This window comes from Cervus elaphus, chromosome 5 (genome assembly GCF_910594005.1).
Source record: "Cervus elaphus chromosome 5, mCerEla1.1, whole genome shotgun sequence".
NCBI lineage: Eukaryota > Metazoa > Chordata > Mammalia > Artiodactyla > Cervidae > Cervus > Cervus elaphus.
Genome location: NC_057819.1, coordinates 122936666 through 122957901, shown reverse-complemented (window position 1 = coordinate 122957901; position 21236 = coordinate 122936666). Strand labels below are relative to the sequence as shown.

The window sequence follows — 21236 nt, the reverse complement described above, 5'->3', positions numbered from 1 at the left end:
GGTGGCTCAGTGGTAAAGAATCCACCTGCCAATGCAGGAGACATGGGTTTGATCCCTGGTCTGGGAAGATCCCATATGCTGAGGAGCAGCTAAGCCCGTGTGCCGCAACTGTTGATCCTGTGCTCTGGAGCCTGGGAGCCACAGCTTCTGAAGCCCGCATGTCCTAGACCCTGTGCTCCTGTGCAACAAGAGAAAGTGAAAGTGAAAGTCGCTCAGTCCTGTCTGACTCTTTGAGACCCCATGGACTATACGGTCCATGGAATTCTCCAGGCCAGAATACTAAAGTGAGTAGCCTTTCCAGGAGATCTTCCCAACCCAGGGATTGAACTCAGTTCTCCCGCATTGCAGGCGAATTCTTTACCAGCTGAGCCATCAGGGAAGCCCAAGAATAGTGGAGTGGGTAACCTATCCCTTCTCCAGGGGATCTTTCTGACCCAGGAATGGAACTGGGGTCTCCTGCATTGCAGGCGGATTCTTTACCAACTGAGCTATCAGGGAAGCCCATGCAACAAGAGAAGCCACTGCAATGAGAAGCCTGCATACCACAACTAGAGAGTAGCCCTTGCTTGCTGCAACTGGAGAAAATCCCACACAGCAACAAAGACCCAGAGAAGCCAAGAATAAATAAAACATATATATATTTTAAAAGAACACAGATAAACAAAGCAAATAAAAATGAAAAGTGCTGCTTGGGCTGTGCTAGTCTGGAATGGGACCCCAGAAGGAGATTTCAGGGGATGGCATAGGTCAGGGCACATGAGTGCCAGGCTGATCAGGGCCCACCAAGCAGCCCATGTGGCTGGATTGTAAATAGTGAGTGAGGAAGGAAAAGAGATGGGCTAAAACATCAAACAGAGGAAGCTGAGAAAGGGAGTGGGGAGTACGATGGAGACAGGACAGGGTACACAAACCCCCCAGAGACCACCCTTTCTCCTGCCATGCAATCGTGTTTGCAGAGGGGCCCCTGGCAGCCTCTGTTTTCCACGGTCTCAGGGCCCCGGCAGCCAACAGCAACATCCACACACATCATAGTCTCATGCACTCCATAAGCTGGACTCAGGAGGTGTGGAGGTTCATGCCCAGGGTCTTGCAGAGTTGGTGGGGGGTAGGGTCCCGCTCTGAGCATCTCTTCCCACTGCATCCAAGCTAGGCAGGCAGGGCGAGAAGGAAGACGATAAAGGCTCAGGGAGCCTGGAGCACAACTCTGTCTGTTCTGTGCTGCATGGCCAGGGTCCTTCCAAGCTCTAGGGCCCAATAGTGCCCTTGACAATGTCCTGCTGCTGAGAAACTCAGAGGGTGAGGGATCCTGGGTACCTCAAAGCCAAGAAGGATGTAATTTACCCAGTGATATGTGAAAAAAATAATAAAGGCACTTCAAATATACATACATACATTTGTATATAGTTATGGGCTTCCCTGGTGACTCAGATGGTAAAAAATCTGCCTGCAGTGCAGGAGACTGGACTTTAATCCCTGGATCGGGAAGATCCCCTGGAGAAGGGAAAGGCTCTGCACTCCAGTATTCTTGCCTGGAGAATCCCATGAACAAAGGAGCCTGCCAGGCTACAGTCCATGGGGTCACAAAGAATCAGATACAACTGAAGCTACTAGGCACACACACACACACACACACACACACACACACACAATTATATGTATATATTTATATATGTATGTATATAATTATGATGGTCAGTCGCTAAGTTGTGTCCGACCCTTTGCAACCCCATGAATTGCAGCACACCAGGCTTCCCTGTCCTTCACTATCTCCTGGAGTTTTCTCAAACTCATATTCATTTTATATCTATTTATATATATATATATATATATAATTTCTTTCTTTCAGTGAATAAGTCAGAGGATAAACTGGCATTTAGCTGTGGGCTGGTCTCCCAGGCTATTACTGAGGCCCAGGATCTGATCCTCCAGCTGAGCTGAGGGGTAGCACTGAATCTGCCAGGCTGTCCACACTGGGACCCTCTGGCGATGACCACGAGGCCAGCCCCCCGACAGCTCCCACGTCATGCCTGCAGAGAGCAAGGCCAAGAATCTGGGCTCAGGAAGAAGAATTCTCTGCATTTCGACAAGCAGAGGCTGTGTTAAGCCCTAAAATATGACTCCTCACATGATCCGGTTGTGACCACATCATCCCAGTAGGGCTCACAGCTCACAGAGCAGCCAGGGCCACAGGCAACACCAGGCCTGGTGTCCCAGCTGGAGAAACCAGGGTCCAGCACACCTGTCCTGGTGGAGGATGGAGGAGGGGGAAAGGAGCCCCCTGCTGTCCCAGGTAAGCAATGCTGTGGCGACTGCCAGGGTTGGAGGTGTTCTCTCCCCCCTACCCCACCCAGAGCCCTGCTATGTACTGGGGAGGTGGATGCCCCACTGCTAAGATTGGGGTAGGGCTTTATTAATCAGGTGACTTAACCACCCCCAGCACCCTGTTCCAACCCTGAAAGGTGACCCAACCTTGCCCTTGTGTTTAACATGGCGTGGGGTGCATCCACACCCCAAGGATAGCACACACCCAGGGACCATCACCCATCAGGCCACCCCCACATTTTCCCTGCCCCCCCCACCTGTGACCCAGCCCCCAATCGGCCTTCTCATCTCCCTGTTGCCCCCTGCCTAAGGCTGCCATCCACTCAGCCCTGTATGGCCCCTAGACAAGAGATCTGGCAGGTCTCCCTGTGGATCTGGGTGATGGGAGGGTGGACTCTGGCTTGGTGCAGAAGGGGCTGAAGGCCAATGTCGTTGGCAGCTTGTCCTTTTGCTCTTACTGACTTGTTTAGGTCTGGGGGATGCTGATCAATAACCCTTAGTTCCTCTGCTCTGATGCGGTCAGACAGGTGGGGAGTAAAGGGCTTGTTTCTTCCTGGGAAACTGGGGACTCTGCCCAGGCCTGGGGTCTTAGCTTCCTCATTCTTCCCACAACCAGACTTCAAGGGTCTGCTGCCCCTTCCCCTGCAGAGAGGGGGCAGAAGCCCTCCCACACCTGCCTGCCAGTGGAGGGGTTGGGGAGCAGGCAGAACTGAGGTGGAGACTGTCCATCAAGGGACAAAGTTCCATCGATGAAACTGGCAGCTTCTCCCAATCTCATGATCAGTGATTCAGGCCTCTGTTGGGGAACTGAGAAGAGGGTGGGCCCCCCAACCCTAAGCACCCCGTTATTCTTTTCCTGGGTAAGGCCAGGGCCCCCAAACTTGGCTGAGGGTCCTCCTGGAGGGCAAGCTGGGGTCTTTGGGAGGCCCTGCACCTCACAGAGCCCTGGTCTCATGGCCGCACCCATGTCCCTGGGCTCTAGGGTCTCTGAGCGCCCCCTTCCACCTCTGCTGTCTAGCTTCCCCCCCCTGCAGGCTCTGACCCTGCTCCCAGCTGAGCATCACAGGGTCTGAGAGAAGGGGGTCACACCGGTGAGACCTCCCTGTTCCTCCTTCCTCTGCAGGAGGCTGGAGGTCAGGAACCACCCCTCGCCAGGAGCAGCCCCCTCACTTCCAGTCGCCCAGAACCAGCTCCCTGGGAGGACCCAGCCTGGAGGGCAGGCCTTGGGGGATTCCTGGCCTGCTTGCTCCCCTCAGAAAGCAGCTGCCTCAAGTGCCTACTCTTCCTGTCCAACTTCCTCTTCTCCCTGCTCAGCCTGCTGGCCCTGGCCATCGGGCTCTGGGGCCTGGCTGTCAAGGGGTCTCTGGGAAGTAGTTGGGGGTCCCCCCTGCCTGCAGACCCCATGCTGGGGCTGGTGCTGGGTGGGCTGGCGGTCAGCGCAGTGAGCCTGGCGGGCTGCCTGGGTGCCCTCTGTGAGAACGCCTTTCTGCTGCGCTGCTTCTCTGGGGGCGTCCTTGCCTTCCTGGTGCTGGAGGCCGTGGTGGGGGCCCTGGTGGTGGCCCTCTGGGGCCGGTTACAGGATGGCCTGGAGCACGTCCTGCGCCTGGCCATCACCCACTACCAAGACGACCCAGACCTGTGCTTCCTCATCGACCAAGTCCAGCTGGGGCTGCAGTGCTGCGGGGCGGACTCCTACCAGGACTGGCAGCAGAACCTGTGAGTCCCGGAGCCCACGAGGGAAGAGGGTAGCCCCACAGTGACTGGCAGGGTCCCTGGGGCTGGAGAGGAGGTGGACCACACTCACATGCCCATACTCACTTGTACACACACTCACCTGTACAGGCTGCTCACCTATACATACTCAGACATGTGCACACGCTCACGCGGGCACATTTGCACATGTACATGCTTGGGCCCAGCCAGGGCCACATGGTCACACAGGGATGTTAATGGAGAAACTCAGATAGCAGATGTAGAAAATCATTTTTGGAGATTGTTGTTTTATTGTTTTTTTTCCCCCAGTAAGGACATCATACAATATATCTCAGTGTCAATTGAAAATAACTTTTAGGTTAATCTAGCTTCCCTTGGAGAAGGAAATGGCAACCCACGCCAGTATTCTTGCCTGGAGAATCCCATGGATAGAGGAGCCTGGCAGGCTACAGTCCACGGGGTCGCAAGAGTCGAACATGACTTAGTGACTAAACCACCACCAGCTTCCCTTGTGGCTCAACTGGTAAAGAATCCGCCTGCAATGCAGGAGACCTGGGTTCAATCCCTGGGCTGGGAAGATCCCCTAGAGAAGAGAAAGGCTATCCACTTCAGTACTCTGGCCTGGAGAATTCCATGGACTGTGTAGTCCATGGGGTCGCAAAGACTTGGACACGACTGAGCGATTTTCACTTTCACTTTAGGTTAATCCAGGATATCCCTCTAGACTATGACTCCACAGTTCTCCCTCTGCTATGTGTGTATGTATGTGTGTATGTGTGTGTGTTTAGAGTCACATGGAGACTCTTGAAAACCAGCCACTTGTACCCATGAGTCCCTGAGACGTGCTGAGCCCTTCCTTCCGAGTACCAGGCACCCTAGAAACACTCACAAGGCTTGTTCTCACTGGGTGGCCATGTGTGACTTTGGGTTGGTGGCAGCCCTTTCTGATGTTGTTATATTCACCCAGCCTACCCGGTCTCCAAGCCCCGGCCTTAGTGAAGCCCACTCTTCGAGGAGATGAGACTGTGCCTGTATGGGGCGGGGGTTGGTGAGGGATGAGCCTGCAGCTCACAGGGCCCTGGATGCTTTGACTAGATGCCTAGTCAAAGCCAGGGGCACATGAGGGCCGCCTGAAGCAGGTGACAAGAGCAACACTCCCTCCAGGCCCTGTGAGCTCCTCCCAAGCCTCCTGTCCCTGTCGCTGTCCAGTGTGACCCCTCACGTCCCCACCACAACCCACTGACCCCTACAGAAACCTCTGCCAGTCCTCAACCCCCCTTCTCCGGCTCGAACCCTGATGCTCAGACCAACTCAGCAGCATCTGTGGATCAAGGGCGTCTTCCTTCCAGCCCCCAACAAATGCTGGCCTCCCTCCAACTGTCTTGTGCAGTGTGTGCCTTCTAGCCAAGAAGCATGTGCAGAGGCCTACCTGGTACGGGATGAATTATAGAGAACTGGGTATTGTGTGTGTGTGTTTGTGCACAAGTGTGCATGTATGTGCCTCTATACATGCATGCCAGTGTGGATTCATACTGTATGTATATGTGTGTGCATTCATGCCTCTGTGCTTGCATGCATGCACACATGCTTGCATGCATGCACATGTGCATGCCTGCGTGCCTATGCACGTATGTGGCCATGGAAGTTTGGAGGTGGGTAGGAGACATTCTGGGAAGCTCAGTGGTAAAGAATCTGCCTGCCAATGCAGGAGACACGAGTTCAGTCCCCGGGTAGGGAAGATCCCCGGAGAAGGAAATGGCTACCCACTCCAGTATCGGAGAGTCCCATGGATAGAGGAGCCTGGCAGGCTACAGTCCGTGGGATTGCAAAAGAGCTGAACACGACTTTAGCAACTAAGCAACCACAAACAAAGAGACAGTTCACACTGGGGTCCCAGACCAGGGGACCTGCCCTCCAGACTGACACTGTGCGCCCTTGCAGGTACTTTAACTGCAGCTCTCCTGGGGTCCAGGCCTGCAGCCTTCCTGCCTCCTGCTGCATCGACCCCTGGGAAGGCGGAGCCTCTGTCAATGACCAGTGCGGCTTCGGGGCCCTGGGCCTGGACGAGGACGCGGCCCAGAGGGTGGTGCATCTGGAGGGCTGCAGTCCCCCACTCCTCCGGTGGCTGCACAGTAACATCCGGACTTTGGGCTGCTACGCCATCGGGGTCGTGCTGGTCCAGGGGGTGGAGCTCCTGCTGGCCATCCAGCTGGTGAGGGCCCTGACTGTCCACAAGGGGGCAGCAGGGAGTGGGGGCCTGTCCACAGGAACCCCACCCAGTGTCCAGAGCTCTGCCAAACTGGTCGTGGGCCGACCAACAGCGGGGACGAAAGACCCCGCTGGGGTCTGGGGCTGCAGGCCGCCCCTCCCCTCCCAGGGCAGATGTCAGAGTAACCTGCCTGGGTGCTTAGGGACACACGCCTTGGACCCCCAGGCCACCTCTGCCTACTGACTTCCAGCTTCCCAGGGTTCCCTTTCCCTCACACTGCCCACTTGCTTGCAAACACTGCTGTTTCTAGTGTAAGCTAACCTCGATGACCCCCTGGCCAGCATCTGCCTCCCACGGAGGGTGCCAGGCAAAGCCACCTGGCCGGCAGAAGGAGCGGGGGGCAAGAAGTGGATGAGATCCTGCTTGCCAAGCCCCCAGCTCTGAATTTCACGTTGACCCTCACTTCCAACGTTCAACTCTGACCTCCACTTCCAACCACTTCCAAGTCCCACCTCCAAGCCCAGCCTACAAAACTCCATGTCTTCACCATAGCCTGGCACCCGCCCTCCTCTGGGGCCACCTCCCCCTTTCCTGTCCATTGTGGTGGTTAAGGATGAGGCCAAGGCCTCTCTCTCCAGAGTCCTTTTTTTTTTTTTGGCAAAGTGTAAGTTTTATTGCAATGTATCACTCATACAGTAAATTGCACCAACCTTAAGTGGGCAGCGTGAGGCTTCTTACTTACCTACACACCTGTGGACCCACTACCACTACCAAGTCTAGCTCCAGCCCCAGCAGGGTTCTTTGTCCCCTCCCCGAGGTCACCCCTGGTGGAACTTTGTTACCTTCAGTTCACGTGGCTTTTTCTGGCCTTCACATAGATGGGATCTTGGGGCCCCCTTCTCGAGAGTCACTCTCCAGTTACTGCTGTGTGAACAGAGCCCCACGTACGTGCGGACATGCACTTGGGCAGTTTCCAGAAGATGACTGCTAGTAGGGACAGTTTTGTGCAGGGCTGTATGTATGACAGCGTGCCCCGCTGTGGGGTCAGGAGTGGAATTGCAGAGTTGCTGGTGGGCATCTGTCCGGCTTTAGTGGTCACTAAGGGGGGCACGGGGGCCCAGTTTCCCTGCACCTGTATCCTCACCTGTGGGGAGCAAACAGGCTTTCTCACCCCCTGACCCGAGCTCCTGTCCCTGCAGTACGTGAAGCTGCCCACCTTGCCCCGATCTGGCCTTCAGGAGCCTTCTCAGCACCTGATGTGTTTCCTCCCCTCAGCCTGGCCAAGGCCCCGCCATCCCTGCCACTTGCGCCTGCGCCATCCACTCCTACTGAACAGACCCTACCCTCAGGCCCTGTCCCCACTGACAATACACTCCAGACAAGAGGTGGGGAGCAAGGCTAACTTTATTTGAAACAGGACAGCAAGCATGGGCCACGTTGGAAAGGAGAAGCTTCCTACTGGTGTGACTGGTCCAGAGGGTTCTCATTCTCTGACGCCTGCAGGACTCCTGCCATCCACCTCCGGCCCAACGGCCTCAACTGGGAAAGGCTAGTGAGGGGAGCCCGTCCTCACCCCCAGACGGGCAGGGGTGGTGGTGGGAGGTGGCAGGAGGTGGGATGTGGCAGACACCACTGGGAGGCCTGCCCTAGCTTTCCAGCCTGGGGAGGAGAGGATCTGTGGACCAGTGTTTCCGGAAGTTAAGCAGGGCCCGGCTGCCCCGAGAGGGTGTCCTGAAGGGAGGTGGTGGGCTCCTGGTAACTAGCATCCAGGAGGCTCAAGGCTGCCGCCCTGTGAGGGTCTCCAGACACAATCCAGACACTCTGGACCTCCCAGGGGGCCAGCCCTCCTCAAAGGAATCTTAAGCAGGGGGTCAGAGCAGGCAGCGGAGTAGAGGGGCTGAGGGTGGGGGTCCAGGGCTAGATGATGCCGTATTGGGCCAGCTCGTGCAGCTCCAGGTGGTTGAAGGCCTCCCATGGGCAGATGACGGTGATGTCTGCAGGACAAGGGGGCAGTAGGTTGAGGGTCCCAAGGCCCCCAGTGCCTTCATGCCCTCTGGGCCCTGTTGTCCACACCCCAGTGATGAGAGTACAAGGTCCTTTGGGCGTAGAGCCCTCCTCTCAGGACACACCACCTTTGAGGGGTATTGAATGGGTGCCCTTCCCAGGAAGAGAGTGGGTGCCTCAGGCCTGGAGGAGGGGCGGAGCAAGGTGGGTCTTGCTGCTGGTGAGGGGGCTGGGGGACTGGGACAGCAAGAGCTTTGTTCCTTCCAGCCTCTCCATGCACCCACTGAGTAGGAAGGACCCTACTCGGGTGGTGTCTGAAGCTTGCAGTCGAGAAAGGGAATGAAGCACAGCTAGGGGGAAGTGCCCTCTGCCTGGGGCGGGGGGCTGGGCCCCGGGCACTCTGGGGGGGTGGGTGAGTGGGGGGACCTGGGTGGACACTTGTGGTTGTCATACCTGTTCCCAGACCTTCCATTCCAGGGATGTCATCACCAAACCTGCAAGGACAGAGCAGTCAGGGCGGTGACCAGGAAGAGAGGAGGGGGCGGCGTGCGTGCACTTGATTGCAGGTTCCTGGGAATGTGGTGTGTCTGAGTGTATCCTGGGTGTGTACAGACAGGGCTGTGTGTGTGGGGTGCTGGTTGAGTGTCTGGGTGGTGGTGTGGGTGGGTGTGCTTTCCAGACCTTTCAGCAATAACAGCTAAAAAGGGTGACAGGAACCCCCCCTTCCTGTTCCCAGGGAATGGCGATCCTGAGACAGGCTGGCTCAGGCCCCCGAGAACCGCCCCACACACTTAGGAGGATGGGAGGATAGGAGAAAAGGGTGGCTGAGGCCCCACCCAGCCCCCCGCCCGCAGTGCAGCGCCCCTCCCTCCTGGACAGCTGGTGGGCCCTCCACCCCCCTCTCAGAGCCACCTCTCCCACAGCTCTGCTTACCCTTGGACACCTTTCTTGGGGGGCTTGCTCTTGAACTGCCTGGTTTGCCGCTGCTTAAATTTTGGAGGCCCTTTCCTGGGGGTGACGGGTCCCCCCATCACCCTGGTGGCCGAGCGGATCTCGGCCTTGGGTGGCTCCAGGTTCATGGCCAGTTTGGCAGAGATCCCGCAGTGACCTTCAGCTTCTGGACTCCCTCACGTTCTGGGCCCTCCTGCTTCCGACCTTCCTCACAGGTCTCAACTCTCTGGAGCAGAGGAAACCCTGCAATATGAGACCCACCGGTCCCCAGCAGGACTTGGATGGCAGTCCCCTGACCCAGGGAGCCTCTGCCAACTGCAGCTGGGGCCCAAATGAGGACCAGGCAGGGGGTGAGAGTGCTGGGTGGTCCCCAGGTGCACCCTCCTTATGGCTTCCCCCTTCTGCATTCCCCATCCCTATCTCTGGGGTGGAACACTCAGCCTCATTTATGGTGGCATGTTAGATACCCAATGGTGCCTAAAAGTAGCCTGAGAAATGGGAGGGCAGGGGAGGGGCCTGTGTCACAAGGAAACCCCCAACTGGGCTGTGTAGCCTTGGCTCCAGTAGTGTCTTCCCTCTGCTGGTAAACACAACCCCTCCACCCGCCACCACTCACTAGGCACCAGCATCACCTGCTGGTGTCCTTGAACCCACTGCACGGGGTGGCCTCCCTTCCTCCTCTCCCCCAGAGCCTCCCCCTGGGTGCCCTAAGCCCTGGTGACCTTGGCCAGGGGAAGCTCACCTTCCTTTAAGCCTATTAGCACCAGAGGGAGACTCTAATCTCTCAGGAAACACTGTGAGCCCAGAAGGTTCTGGGGCTAAGTACATGACACAGCCAGGAGCCGCTACCCTGGCAATGGATGCCCCAGGTACCACCTCTTGGGGCCCCTTTTCTTGTCCCCCATTTGTGGGCTGCAATGCCTGACTTCCGTCTGGGGCCACTGCCCACTGCCTGCTAGAGTTTAAGGGCTGAGACCAGCTGGGAGGTAAGGACAGGTGGTTCTATCAAGACCAGTGAGGAAGGCCTGGCCTTGAGTACCAGGGCACCTAGTTGGATAGGCCCCGCTGTGGACCTGCCCTCCCTAAGTTTTGGCCTCTGTGCTGGGACCAGCATCAGCCTGAGAGGAACCGGGGATCAGGGGCCAGATCTACACTGGGTCCAAGGTGGACAGCAGCAGGTCTGGTGGCCCTGGTGGCTCAAACCCCATGACACCCACTCCTCACGGCTCAGGCACTGTGGGCCCAGCCAGTCCCTTCCCCAGTCCCAGGCCATGGGCCTGGTGTGGGCAGTCCTGAGACCTGATGGAGCTCCAACTATCAGATGCTATCTCCATGGAAACCGCTGCCCAAGCTGCCCTGGCCCCAGCCTGGCCTGTGGCTTGTGCCCATTTAGGTTGGCTGAATGTGTGTAGCCCGAGGCTCCAAGACCATTGCTAGCCTGGGGGACAGCCTGCACCACCATCTGACATGGGGAGCAGAGGACGTGATAGGCTGGGCATCCTCTCTGAACAGGGCAGTGGGTGGCCTCCCATAGACCCAGACCTCAGGACGGTAGTGAAAAGCCCACCAGCTCCCCATCCTCTGAGCAGATACCCGCTAACACCCTTGGGTAAGTGGCCACCAGGAAAGGCAACCTGGGAAGGTCGCTACTCACCAAGTTCTGGGGCAGGTCTCAGGGGACCATGGGTGTAAGTGGCAGGCCTCCCTCAGCAGGGTGCCAGCTGGGCATTTATCCTGCAGCTGGGTAAGCTGATTAGGACTGTGCCTGACACCACACTAATCAGATTGTGGGGTTGGGTAGCACTACCGAGGATTCCCCAAGATGGGGGAAGGGGCTTAGGTGCGATCAAGGGAAGGACAAACTGGGGACAGGGTCAGGGCAGACAAGGGATATATGATCATGAACAACCAGCCTCTCCTGAAGCTGCTTGTTTTAAAAAAATATTTGTTTGCTGTGCTGGGCTTAGTTGTGGCATGTGAGATCTGTAGCTGCAGCACGGGAACTTTTGGCTGTGGCATGTCAGATCTAGTTCCCAGGTCAGGAGTTGAACCCAGGGACCCTGCATTAGAAGTATGCAATCTTAACCTCTGGACCACCAGGGAAGTCCCTGAAGCTGCTCATTTTGAAGCAAAGATGACATGGCACTGGCTGTCATCTCAGACCTCTCTCCGCTTTCAGTCCTGACTGCTGAGGAACCCCTTTCTGCCCCCCAAAGCCATGTAGCCTGGTCCTGATCCACTTCTTTGGCCTCACCTCTCATCTGTCCCTTTTGCTCTGTGCTCTAAGGAACTTCTTCCACCCCTAGGGTCTTTGTATTTGCTGTTCCCACCGTGTGGTGCATTTTCTACATCTCTCCCCTTCCCCTAGCTTCTTCCTCCTGGGATTTCACAAAGATCAACCCCAGGATCATATACACATAGAAAATCTTTCATTTTTTTCCCACAAATATGTTTTATTGAGGAAAAAAAAGTAAACTTCTTCCTACATCTCTGAGATTAACTACCTCCATGTTGTAGACCCCTTCAGGGGCCTCAGGCCCACTAAGGTCTGCTGTGCTTTTGTCTCCAGGGAAATCGCTTCCTGGGCCATTTTCAAATCTGTAGGACATGACTGAAGTAGATGCTCTCTGACATAAAGTGTAACAAACATGTATTGCTACTCTCATGTTTCTCTGAAAAAACCAGAACTGATTCTGGATGACATGATTAGCTGGCCAAGATAGCTGGCACTACTGGGTGTATCCTCAGGCATTAGTACGGCAGCATGTCTTGTGGCTGTGTGGTTTCATTCTTTGGTCCACAGATCTGCCTTCATGGGAAATGCTGGCTTTACATTGAAGGCCTCTACCTGGGAAGGCCTGTTTTATCAGCTCAACTCCTTAGTGAAGTTGGATCACAACCCTAGCTTTTCTCTTAAATGAGGAGATAAAACAGGCAGAAATTCGTTTAACCCTGTCCATCCAGGCCACTGGTATCAGAGCCTGGAAGTCTGCAGTTGGATGGATGGGATGCTTCCCAGGTCATCTGTGGGTATTTGTGCCTACCAGAGCTTTGCTAATGGCCACCTCAGGGGCCAGATGGTCCTCCTTCTGCCGTACCACTGAGATTAACCAGAGCTGACCTGTGGGTCAAACTTCTGGGACGCTGGGATATGGAAGGGGGCGCCTGGGCTCACTGCCACTTAAATAGTCAAGGAAACGGGTTTACTTTCACCTTCACGGGTTGGTGAAGGCTCTAGGTGCCCTGTGGACCTATGATGACTTATGACATAAGCCTACAGATGATGACACAAAAGCCTGCTATCTAACCACCACAGAGAATGTATTTATTCTCAGGCAAAGTCAATAAACAACTCTTCCTACTCCTGCCGGCACCAGCCGCATGAAGGGGCCATGGATAAAGGCGGCTGTGCAGGATCCCGAGGAGGAGAGTGTCGGGGTAATGGTGTCTGGCCAGGTGGCTCAGCCTCCACTCCTAATGCGGAGCTGGATCTCCATCCGGAGGAAGGCCTTGAGGTTCTCATCAGTTACGTGCTCCTCCAGGGCGGCCAGGGCCCGCTCCCCGCCGTCCTGGTAGTGCTGCAGCAGCGCGTCTGCATACTCTACCCACACGCAGTTGGGGCAGCCGCTCATGCAGCAGTTGGTGGGTGGCTGGAGCTCAGGTGGTGGCGGGTACAGAGGTCCTGAGGGGCCCCCACCCGGCAGGGAGGACTTGGGCTGCCCGGTGCCCGCTGCACCTGCTTGGGACCCCACTTCCACATGGTTCTTCCCAAACTCTCTGTGGGCTCCAAGGACTTGGATCCTGCGAAGAAGGCTGCTGCCTCCAGGAAGCTTTTGGCACCAGTCCCAGCTGGACAGTGGCCCCTAAGGATGCAGATAAGCACATGAGTCTCTAGGAAGCTGGTAAGGCCCTGCCTGCCTTCTGCTCTGGGCAAACTTTGGCTTCCTGTCACTGGCAGGGGACTCCATGTCTTTCTCAGCTTCTTTAATTCCTGTATGACCTTAGACAAGTTACTTCGTCTTCAGACTCAGTTTCCCATTTGTAAGAGGGACCTGACGCTTGGGATGAGGATGACCCATAAGTTCGTGAGAGAGGCTGGGTTCAACGCCTGGCAGTAGGCAGGCACTAGGCAGATGCTGAGCGGTGAGACTGTATCTCCAGCTAAGATGCCTTTGCCTGGTGGTCAGGACTGTGGCGGAGGTGGAGGCTTGTGAGCTCCAGCCCAAACAGCCACCTCTCCCTCTCCAACCAGTACTGCCACATTTCCCTCCCGTGACCATCCTGACTAATCGCATCAGCCCTTCATCCCTCTTCCTTCTGTCACAGGAGAAGCCCAAGTCATTCCCAAGGTCCAGGGGACAGCCTTCTCCCCACCTGGAACCCCAACCCTGGCCCCTTGCTCTGTCTCCAGGGCACTGAACACAGGCCCACATTTTATTTCTCTAACTTCTCCAGCGAGGAGCATCATCTCCTATTCACTGAGGTTTCCCCTAAGGCCTTGCACACAGTAGCTGTTCAACAGATACTGGACGGGGAGGGGGGAACGAGCGCAGAACCCGCCGGCACCACCCCGAGCTCTGATCAGCGGCGGGAAGAGCGGGGCTCCTCGGCCTCTATGGGGCCCAGCCTCCCGAACACATCCCGTCCCCGTCCCCGCTTGTACTTGCCCCGCCGAGGGTAGCGGCAGCCACCGCGCGGCCTCCCCCAGCTACCCTTCTCAGCAGCATTGCCCGCGGCCTGGCTCACTGCGCACGCGCTGCAGGCGGCCGTGAAAGGCGGCCGCTCTGGCCAATCCCGACCCGTCAAGGAGCTGTATAGCGTCAGGGAGTTGATGGGCGCAGGAAGCGGAAGTGGCGGGAGTAGGGCGGGACCGCGCGGGAGTGCGGAAGTGACTTCTCCTGTGAACCCCGTGCGTGCAGATGGCTGGACTCCGGCGCGGAGTGGCGGCGGTGGAGTCGGCGGGAACGGCGGGGTTTGGGAGACCAGGGCGACCGCAGCGCCGGAGGCAGCAAGAGTTGGGGAAGCAGCGCTCGGCGCCATGGCCGGGACCGCGCAGGTGGGTGCGGATCTCACCGCCCTGAAGACACCTCGGCGCCCCTCCGCATGCAGGGCACAACTTGCTGCCGGGTTCGGGCGGTGGGCGTCCGGGAGGATCAGCTGGGTGGGCAGAGGCGTGATGGAGTCTCCGGTGTGGCACAGGTCACCTTCCGGGCGCCGTCTTGTCATCCTGGACGAAGTCAGGTCCTTCCACTCAGGGTACTGTGGGAGACCGGTCCAGGGACTGTCTCCGGGCGGGCTAGGACGAGGTCGTGCTTTCTTGACCGGCACGCACGACAGCGGCCAGGTTAGCCTGCGAAGTTTCTTCTTCTAGGCTGAGCTTCGGTTTCTCTGATTGTGTTTATGCACCACTTGAGACCTGTCTCACCCCTGTGTTCTCCTTCACAGCAAAGAAAAGAAGAAAGTGAATTGCAAGCCCAAGAACCAGGATGAACAGGAAATTCCTTTCAGGTTGCGAGAGATTATGAGGAGCCGGCAAGAGATGAAAAATCCTATCAGTAACAAGAAGAGGAAGAAAGAGGGTAATTGCAGGCTTATGCTGGGTGGCCATAAAGCCTTATGTGTTTGAATCCACTTAATTGCACAAGTATTCAGTGGTGTTTCAGGCAGAAGAAATCTGCCAGGCCCCAGCAGTTCAGACGGTGCAGGAGCGTGTGGAAGGCTGACTGAAGGCTGGTGTCACCAGGGCCAGAGTGGCAGGTGGCAGCAGGTGACAAGGTGGTTTCAGGTGAGGCTCCAAAAGGAGCCCCTGGGGCCTCATGGGCTAAGATGGAAGTGTTGATTTCACCATCGCCCCCCAAGAGTAGTGGAGATACATCAGAGGGGACAGTCAGTTCAGATTTACTTGAAGAAAAAGGTCTCTATGTAAGGATTGAGGGGTGAGAGAACACTGCAGGCCAGCGATACTATGATGATGGTTCCTTGGACCAGAGTGCAGAAGTCATGGTGGAGAGAAGTGGATGGTTTCCAGAGGTTATGGAGGGAGTTGATCAGACCCCCTGGGAAGCTCATTTCCCCACCACCGCCACCCCCACCCCTTTCCCCAAGGCCAGGTAGTGTGCCCACCTGTCAGTCTCTCCCTGGATGCTGGGGGAATTGGGTCCAGAGTGTTTGTGTTGCATGTACACTTATAGGTGTATGTGTTCCTAAACATGACACTGATTTTGCAGCAATGCTATTTTGTCATTTCTTTGTAAACCTTAGTCTTTTTATTGGGGGTTAGATGGCTGCCAAATCAATAGTGAAGTAAAGAATTGAGGAAGCAGAGGGGTAGAGGAGGTCACTGACCCAGATGGATGATGGCACATTCTGAACCATGCCCTATAGAGTCAGCACTTTTGGGGGTTTAAATTATTTTAAAAAATATAAACTTATGTACTTGGTGAAATCAGTGCTGAAAGGTATAAGATGAGGCGTCTTTGAATCCTGTTCCCTGCCCCTAAAAGAAGCCACTGTTCATCTTCTTTTTTACATCCCCAGGGGAAATGTTATGCCTATTTTAGTTATTCACATGTTAGTCTTATGCATATTTCACTTTTCACATATTAATAAAAGCTATACTTTCATTCTGTATATTGTTTGGTGTCCTGGGTTTTCCCTTCCAGTGGATTTTGTAGATCTTTCCACGCCCTTCCCCATAACTCCACGAAGCTCTCCTCAACATTTGTGCAGTGACACCTCTGGATGAACATAAGGGGATTCATTCAGCCAGTCACCTAGTGATGGACACTTAAGGTCACGTCACTTTTTTCAGCTGAGCTGCAGAGGACGTCTTTGGTGTGTGCCAGTGAACTGTGGGGATGCCACCCCAGGGTGCCCCCAGCTGGCATCTTAGAAATTGTTTAGTTCCCATGTGAGTCTGCTCTTCCCTTTCTGTGGGCTGGAGAAGAGAGATGAACATGGGCGATCAGCCCAGCACCACCCAGTCCTCCCCACCTTCATCACTGTCCTCTCTGAGGTCTCCCTTTTGTCCTCAGCCCAGGCAGCCTTCAGTAAGACATTGGAGAAGGAAGCAAAGGGAGGGGAACCGGACATTGCCGTACCCAAATTCAAGCAGAGGAAGTGGGAGTCCAACAGGGCCTATGTCCGGCGCATGGAACAGGAGGCCCAGCACGTGCTATTCCTCAGCAAGAACCAGGCCAACCGGCAGCCCGAGGTGCAGGTGGCTCCCAAGAAGGAGAAGTCGGAGCGGAAGAAAGCGTGAGTGGGGGCTGGAGGGGCTGGGAGGCAAGGCTGTGGGGTTCCTCGAATGTCTTCTGCATTGACAGCATCTTGTTGCCAAGGGGCACCCTCCCCACCCCGTGAGTCAGAGCAAGCAGGACCTGGTGTCAGTGGGTGTTTTTCTCTGCACCTCAGCCTCTTGACCTGGGAGGCTCTGAACCCATAGAACTCTGAAGGCCTGGCTTTGTCTGTACCTCTCTGTGGAAAGCATCAAGGGATCCAGGAGCCAAGCGAGGGTTAGCTGTCCCCTCCAGGCCAGTCGTTGTAGGGAAGTAGAAAAAAGGTGAGGCTCCTTCCCAGGAGTGCTTGCAAACCACCAGGGAACTGTGCCTGCCCCACAGAAGTCAGTTTCCAGGATTGACCTTTCCAGCCCCCAGAAAATTTGAGAGCCTGAGGCTGTGTCATTTGGACAAGTTCTGTGACCTCTCAGACTCAGCTTCCTGGTGGAGATACTGGCACCAGGAGGAAGCCTACCACCAGCTGCCCATCCCTACTCTCAGCCCTGGAGAAGTCTACGACACAAACTATGTACTACCTTCTTGAGCCTGTGGGTGGGGGCTGGGGCAGAGGTTCCAGCAAACAAATGCTTTTTGAGATGTGTTTCTGCCTCTACTGAAACTTTTGTCATGAACCAAGCCAGGCTTTCATCAGAAATTTCTCTGAAAGCAGGGACTTCCTGGGCAGCCAAGTGCTGCCACTGCAAGGGGCATGAGTTCCATCACTGCTTGGGGGACCTGAGATCCTGCATGCCATGTGGCGTGGCCTTAATTTAAAAAGAAAGAAAAAAAGAAATTTCTCTAAAGCTATAAAGAGACCGGTAACAGTAAGGAGACATGTCACACATGCTACTGTGCAGGGCCCTTGAGACACAGCAGCACGGTTGACACTTGGGGCAGGTGATTCTCTGGTTGGGGGCGGGGGCTGCTGTTCGTGCCCTGTAGGACAGTGAGCAGCATGCCTGGCCTCCACCCATGAGGTGCCAGGAGCACCCCCCACACACACATTGTAACAGCCCAGGACATCTCTAGACATTGTCACATGGCTCCAGGAGTACTGATGCTGAGGACCCTTGACTTAGAACTTTGGGAGGGTCTGCTGGGTTCAGGAGTGCTCTCTATGGGTCGTGGGGTTTGGAGGAAGCCCCCTGGGGTCTGCCATAGAGCATCCCTCGTGGGCAGGGGTGACCTCTCCCTCTTCCTGAGTCCCCTGAACCGAGGGTTTACGAGTAAGAGCAGCACTGTGCTCTCTTCCCAGGTTCCAGAAGCGGCGACTGGACAAGGCCCGGCAGAGGAGGGAGGAGAAGGCAGCAGAGAGGCTAGAGCAGGAGCTGCTCCAAGGTAGCTTTTCCGGAAGCAGTTGTGTCGGGGTCAGTGGGTGGGCTAACAGTGGATCTGGGTGCCCGGGCTGCAGGGTTTGTGTGGGCAGCAGGCCTCAGCTGTGCTCCTCTGCCCCTCCAGACGCGGTAAAGTTTGGTGAGGTTGCGCTGCAGCCCCCAGAGCTGACCGCCAAGCCCAGGATGAGCCTGAGTAGGGACCAGGTAAGCAGGGGTTCAGGGAGTGGCCAGTTTCGCCCCTTGATGCTGCCGGGTCCAGGGCACATAGGAGAGTGCCATGTTCTCACGGACTGACTTTTGGACTGACCTAGACCCTTCCTTAACCTCCCCTCCTTCCCAAACCTGTGGCTCAGCCTCCCTCTCTCTGTTCTTCAGCCTGGCAAGAAATCACTGATGCTGAAGAAGCTTTTAAGCCCTGGTGGTGTGTCCCAGCCTCTGACCACCTCACTGGCCAGACAGAGGATCGTGGCGGAGGAGAGGGAGCGGGCCGTGAGCGCCTACAGGGCGCTAAAGAGACTGCAGCGGCAGGGGACTCAGTCGCCACAGCCACCCCACCTCGCTCCCGGGAAGAAGCCAGAGACGCAGCTGTGATGACGAGGGACCAGAGCTGCTGCACCTGGGCTGGAGCTGGACAAGCAGATGGCCTACAGTCAAGAGTCCTTTCCCAGAACATAGTCTGGGACTCAGGTGGGGGAGCGGGCTCCTGTTTTTTCTCCCTAGAGACTGCTCTTTCAGGAGTGACCATCCGCTGGACCCATATCTCGCACAGAGCATTGTCTGTCTCCTGAGCCCCCATAGATGGAGCCACCACCTGGGTGAGATACAGTCAGCGTCGTTTCCTTGAGCCTAGCGTCACATGCAGCTTTGTTCTGAACACACAGGTCCAGGCTGAGACACAACCCAGGGCCACTTTAGGGAGGGCCAATCCCATAATCTTGTCCCTAAATGCCAGTGAATTGTAGACACTGCTGACTATAAGCGAGGCTCTACCGGATTTGACAGAGCCACACGGCTGGAGCCAAAGCCAGACAGCAGGCTGGCGTGGAGCAGGGGCGGGGGGTCAGCATCTAGGCCACCAGACCACTGTCACCACGGTCCCCGCAGGATAGGTGGAGCCACCCCAGCTTATGTTGGGGTGTGAAGACTGAGCCACCCACACTGAGGTTGGGGAGGCTGAGTCCTTATGTCATCAAGGCCTCTGGGGAGGACATGGCGGGGCTCTCCAGCAGGTCTAGAGTGGCTAGACAGCACGGACAGGAGCCCAGCCCAGGGTTCTCTTGCGATCAGAGGGGCCATGTAAGTTCCTGCTAAGGGCAGGGCCTGGCAGGGTTTGAACCTCACACGGGCGCCAAAGGACGGAGCACCTGGGTTTATCCTCCTGCTCAGGTGTGGGATATAAGTGAGAGCATGGGGATGTGGCTTACAGGCTGCTAACAGTTTAACATGGAGGGACAGGGTCAGGCTGCTCATAGCCCTGTTGGAGGTTGACAGCCACTGGGCTGTCTTGCTCTCTACAGCTCAGGCTCCTCTAGCCAGCAAAGATGGCCTGGGCAGCTCAGTCAGTGCTAGGCCTCAGCACTGGCCAGGGCGGCCCTAGAGAATGATGAGTGTGGAATGGTATGGGATCTGTTTTGCTCTTCCCCAAGTTTGTATTTTATGCAGTGAAGTTTATTTTTGAATTAAAAGATTGAAGTTCTGGAAGCTGTACCTGGAATCAGGGCTGTCACTCTCTGGGGTGTGTTTCTGCATGGTGGGTGGCCTCAGCCCTTGCACGGGGCGGCCAGGTGCTGGCTGGCTGCAGTAGCCAGGACTCACCCCCCGTCACACGGCAGTCGGGGCGGGCAGCGCATCTCTTGTTCAGTGCTGGCATCCTTACAATCAGCTTCTGAGATAGGCAGGGCCATGAGAGCAATGGGTGAGGTGGGGCTGCTGAGAAACACTGGTGTTTCCTGGACGCACTGCAAGTACGGTATGAACGTGGGAATGAGGAAACAGGTCGTGGTGAAGGAAGTTTGCCCTTGGTCACAAGAAATGTGGAAATTATATTTCCTTAGACCCTTGTCAGAGTGCCTTTAAAACTGGTCAAGTTGATCTGCCTCCTTAGCGCAGTAGGCAGGGCGTCAGTCTCATAAAACTGGTCAAGTTGGCTTAGCTGGCTTTACCATCTGAGATATCACCAGGCCCAACCTAACCCAACAGCAATGGTGACCAGGCTGGGGTCATCCCTTAGATAGGCCCCCAAGCTGGGCATCACCCCTCAGGAACAAAGCCCAGATTCGGGTCACCTCTAGAGACAGAACCCAGGTAGGATCAGCCATCAGGACATCCAGCCTGGGTTAAGGGTGTTAACTCTGAGCATGAAATAAGATCTTTGGCCAAAATGAGTTTATTGGAATCAGAATTTCAATTCAAAACAAGCAAATTGTGTGGCAAGTTGGAGGAGACAAAGGGAAAGTCAGCTTTTACTAGGTTTTAGGAGGAATTAATGCTTTTGAACTGTGGTGTTGGAAAAGCCTCTTGAGAGTCCCTTGAACTTCAAGGAGATCAAACCACTCAATCCTAAAGGAAATCAGTCCTGAATATTCATTAGAAGGACTGATGCTGAAGCTGAAGCTCCAATACTTTGGCCACCTGATGTGAAGAACTGGCTCATTTAGAAAAGACCCTGATTCTGGGGAAGATTGAAGGCAGGAAGAGAAGGGGACGACAGAGGGTGGGATGGTTGGATGGCCTCACCAACTCGATGGACATGACTCTTAGGAAGCTCCTGAAGTTGGTGATGGGCAGGGAAGCCTGGTATGCTGCAGTCCATGGGGTCACAAAGAGTCGGACATGACTGAGCAACTGAACTGAACTGAACTGAGGGGGAAGTTAGGGGGGCTCTGGTTTTCCATTGACTGCAATGAGTAGCTTATTTCTGAGTCAGGGAAAATCTTCCTTCCCGCTGGGTCTGTGAGCTGTGGTGCTGAGGAACGCATGCGTGAGAGCCTTCCCTTCAGAGCTTCCCGACCCTATTCTGATTGAGCTTTCCTTTGCTCATTTCCACATTCCCCCCTCGCTTTTGATCCAGGTCTTTCCTTGAGACCATTACTGATCAGTTTTAGTGCAATTGTGTTTTGTCCCTCAATCCCAGGACCTTGCGTGGACATTGTATGCCACGTCAGAGGGAAAGTGCATAGTGATAGAAACTGAGTGAGGCCACGTTTGAGTAGTAAGGAAAGTAAAAGGAGAAACTCAGCCATTTTCCCTCTTAAAATCGTATCTTGTGAGGAAGATACGAGCATAAGCAGCATCTCAAGGCACTGAGTCAATGTCATTCTATTTAGTGTGCATTTCTGCAGGGTGTTGACAAGCAACATGTACAAAGTTTTAAAATAGGGAATTCCTGGTGGTTCAGTGGTTAGGACTCTGCACTTTCCCTGCCAA

General features: G+C 55.5%; 4 protein-coding genes across 8 annotated transcripts; 2 read left to right on the top strand and 2 right to left on the bottom strand.

Moving 5' to 3' along the window:
* Nucleotides 1-2254: 2254 nt before the first annotated feature.
* Nucleotides 2255-7576, top strand: TSPAN10 (tetraspanin 10). Its single transcript, XM_043900802.1, has 4 exons — nucleotides 2255-2290; nucleotides 3446-4038; nucleotides 5977-6379; nucleotides 7520-7576. Exons 1-4 carry the CDS (start codon nucleotides 2255-2257, stop codon nucleotides 7574-7576), a joined length of 1089 nt encoding a protein of 362 aa, XP_043756737.1.
* A 54-nt stretch (nucleotides 7577-7630) lies between these two features.
* On the bottom strand, nucleotides 7631-13995 carry PDE6G (phosphodiesterase 6G). Of its 4 annotated transcripts, none has more exons than XM_043905219.1 (4): nucleotides 13867-13995; nucleotides 9182-9425; nucleotides 8702-8742; nucleotides 7631-8238 (listed from the first exon to the last, which is right to left on the bottom strand). In XM_043905219.1, the coding sequence occupies exons 2-4, from the start codon at nucleotides 9325-9327 to the stop codon at nucleotides 8162-8164; spliced, it is 264 nt and encodes an 87-aa protein (XP_043761154.1). In that variant the 5' UTR covers nucleotides 9328-9425; nucleotides 13867-13995; the 3' UTR covers nucleotides 7631-8161. The 4 variants fall into 4 exon arrangements, with proteins under 4 accessions (XP_043761154.1, XP_043761155.1, XP_043761156.1 ...); XM_043905220.1 differs by having other exon boundaries at nucleotides 7637-8238; nucleotides 9182-9442; nucleotides 13867-13979; XM_043905221.1 differs by having other exon boundaries at nucleotides 7637-8238; nucleotides 9182-9442; nucleotides 13863-13945.
* Nucleotides 11641-13997, bottom strand: OXLD1 (oxidoreductase like domain containing 1). The gene is made up of 2 exons (XM_043905218.1): nucleotides 13867-13997; nucleotides 11641-13062 (listed from the first exon to the last, which is right to left on the bottom strand). The coding sequence occupies exons 1-2, from the start codon at nucleotides 13924-13926 to the stop codon at nucleotides 12661-12663; spliced, it is 462 nt and encodes a 153-aa protein (XP_043761153.1). The 5' UTR covers nucleotides 13927-13997; the 3' UTR covers nucleotides 11641-12660.
* Nucleotides 13998-14061: 64 nt separating this feature from the next.
* CCDC137 (coiled-coil domain containing 137) lies at nucleotides 14062-19517 on the top strand. 2 transcript variants are annotated; one of them, XM_043905217.1, is made up of 6 exons: nucleotides 14062-14255; nucleotides 14645-14778; nucleotides 16234-16456; nucleotides 17732-17814; nucleotides 17935-18014; nucleotides 18186-19517. In XM_043905217.1, exons 1-6 carry the CDS (start codon nucleotides 14119-14121, stop codon nucleotides 18399-18401), a joined length of 873 nt encoding a protein of 290 aa, XP_043761152.1. In that variant the 5' UTR covers nucleotides 14062-14118; the 3' UTR covers nucleotides 18402-19517. The 2 variants fall into 2 exon arrangements, with proteins under 2 accessions (XP_043761152.1, XP_043761151.1); XM_043905216.1 differs by lacking the exon at nucleotides 17935-18014 and having other exon boundaries at nucleotides 14070-14255.
* Nucleotides 19518-21236: the final 1719 nt, after the last annotated feature.

What these genes read in the sequence shown, in the direction of transcription:
- TSPAN10 (XM_043900802.1), top strand. Translation starts at nt 2,255, where the DNA reads ATGGAGGAGGGGGAAAGGAGCCCCCTGCTGTCCCAG. An exon ending in CAGGACTGGCAGCAGAACCT is followed by an intron (nt 4,039 to 5,976) that starts GTGAGTCCCGGA and finishes GCGCCCTTGCAG; the next exon opens with GTACTTTAACTGCAGCTCTC. An exon ending in GGACGAAAGACCCCGCTGGG is followed by an intron (nt 6,380 to 7,519) that starts GTCTGGGGCTGC and finishes TCCTCCCCTCAG; the next exon opens with CCTGGCCAAGGCCCCGCCAT.
- PDE6G (XM_043905219.1), bottom strand. Translation starts at nt 9,327, where the DNA reads ATGAACCTGGAGCCACCCAAGGCCGAGATCCGCTCGGCCACCAGGGTG. An exon ending in CCCAAGAAAGGTGTCCAAGG is followed by an intron (nt 8,743 to 9,181) that starts GTAAGCAGAGCT and finishes CTGTCCTTGCAG; the next exon opens with GTTTGGTGATGACATCCCTG. An exon ending in AATGGAAGGTCTGGGAACAG is followed by an intron (nt 8,239 to 8,701) that starts GTATGACAACCA and finishes CTTGTCCTGCAG; the next exon opens with ACATCACCGTCATCTGCCCA.
- OXLD1 (XM_043905218.1), bottom strand. Translation starts at nt 13,926, where the DNA reads ATGCTGCTGAGAAGGGTAGCTGGGGGAGGCCGCGCGGTGGCTGCCGCT. An exon ending in CTGCCGCTACCCTCGGCGGG is followed by an intron (nt 13,063 to 13,866) that starts GCAAGTACAAGC and finishes CTGCATCCTTAG; the next exon opens with GGGCCACTGTCCAGCTGGGA.
- CCDC137 (XM_043905216.1), top strand. Translation starts at nt 14,119, where the DNA reads ATGGCTGGACTCCGGCGCGGAGTGGCGGCGGTGGAGTCGGCGGGAACG. An exon ending in AAGTCGGAGCGGAAGAAAGC is followed by an intron (nt 16,457 to 17,731) that starts GTGAGTGGGGGC and finishes CTCTCTTCCCAG; the next exon opens with GTTCCAGAAGCGGCGACTGG. An exon ending in AGAGCAGGAGCTGCTCCAAG is followed by an intron (nt 17,815 to 18,185) that starts GTAGCTTTTCCG and finishes TCTGTTCTTCAG; the next exon opens with CCTGGCAAGAAATCACTGAT.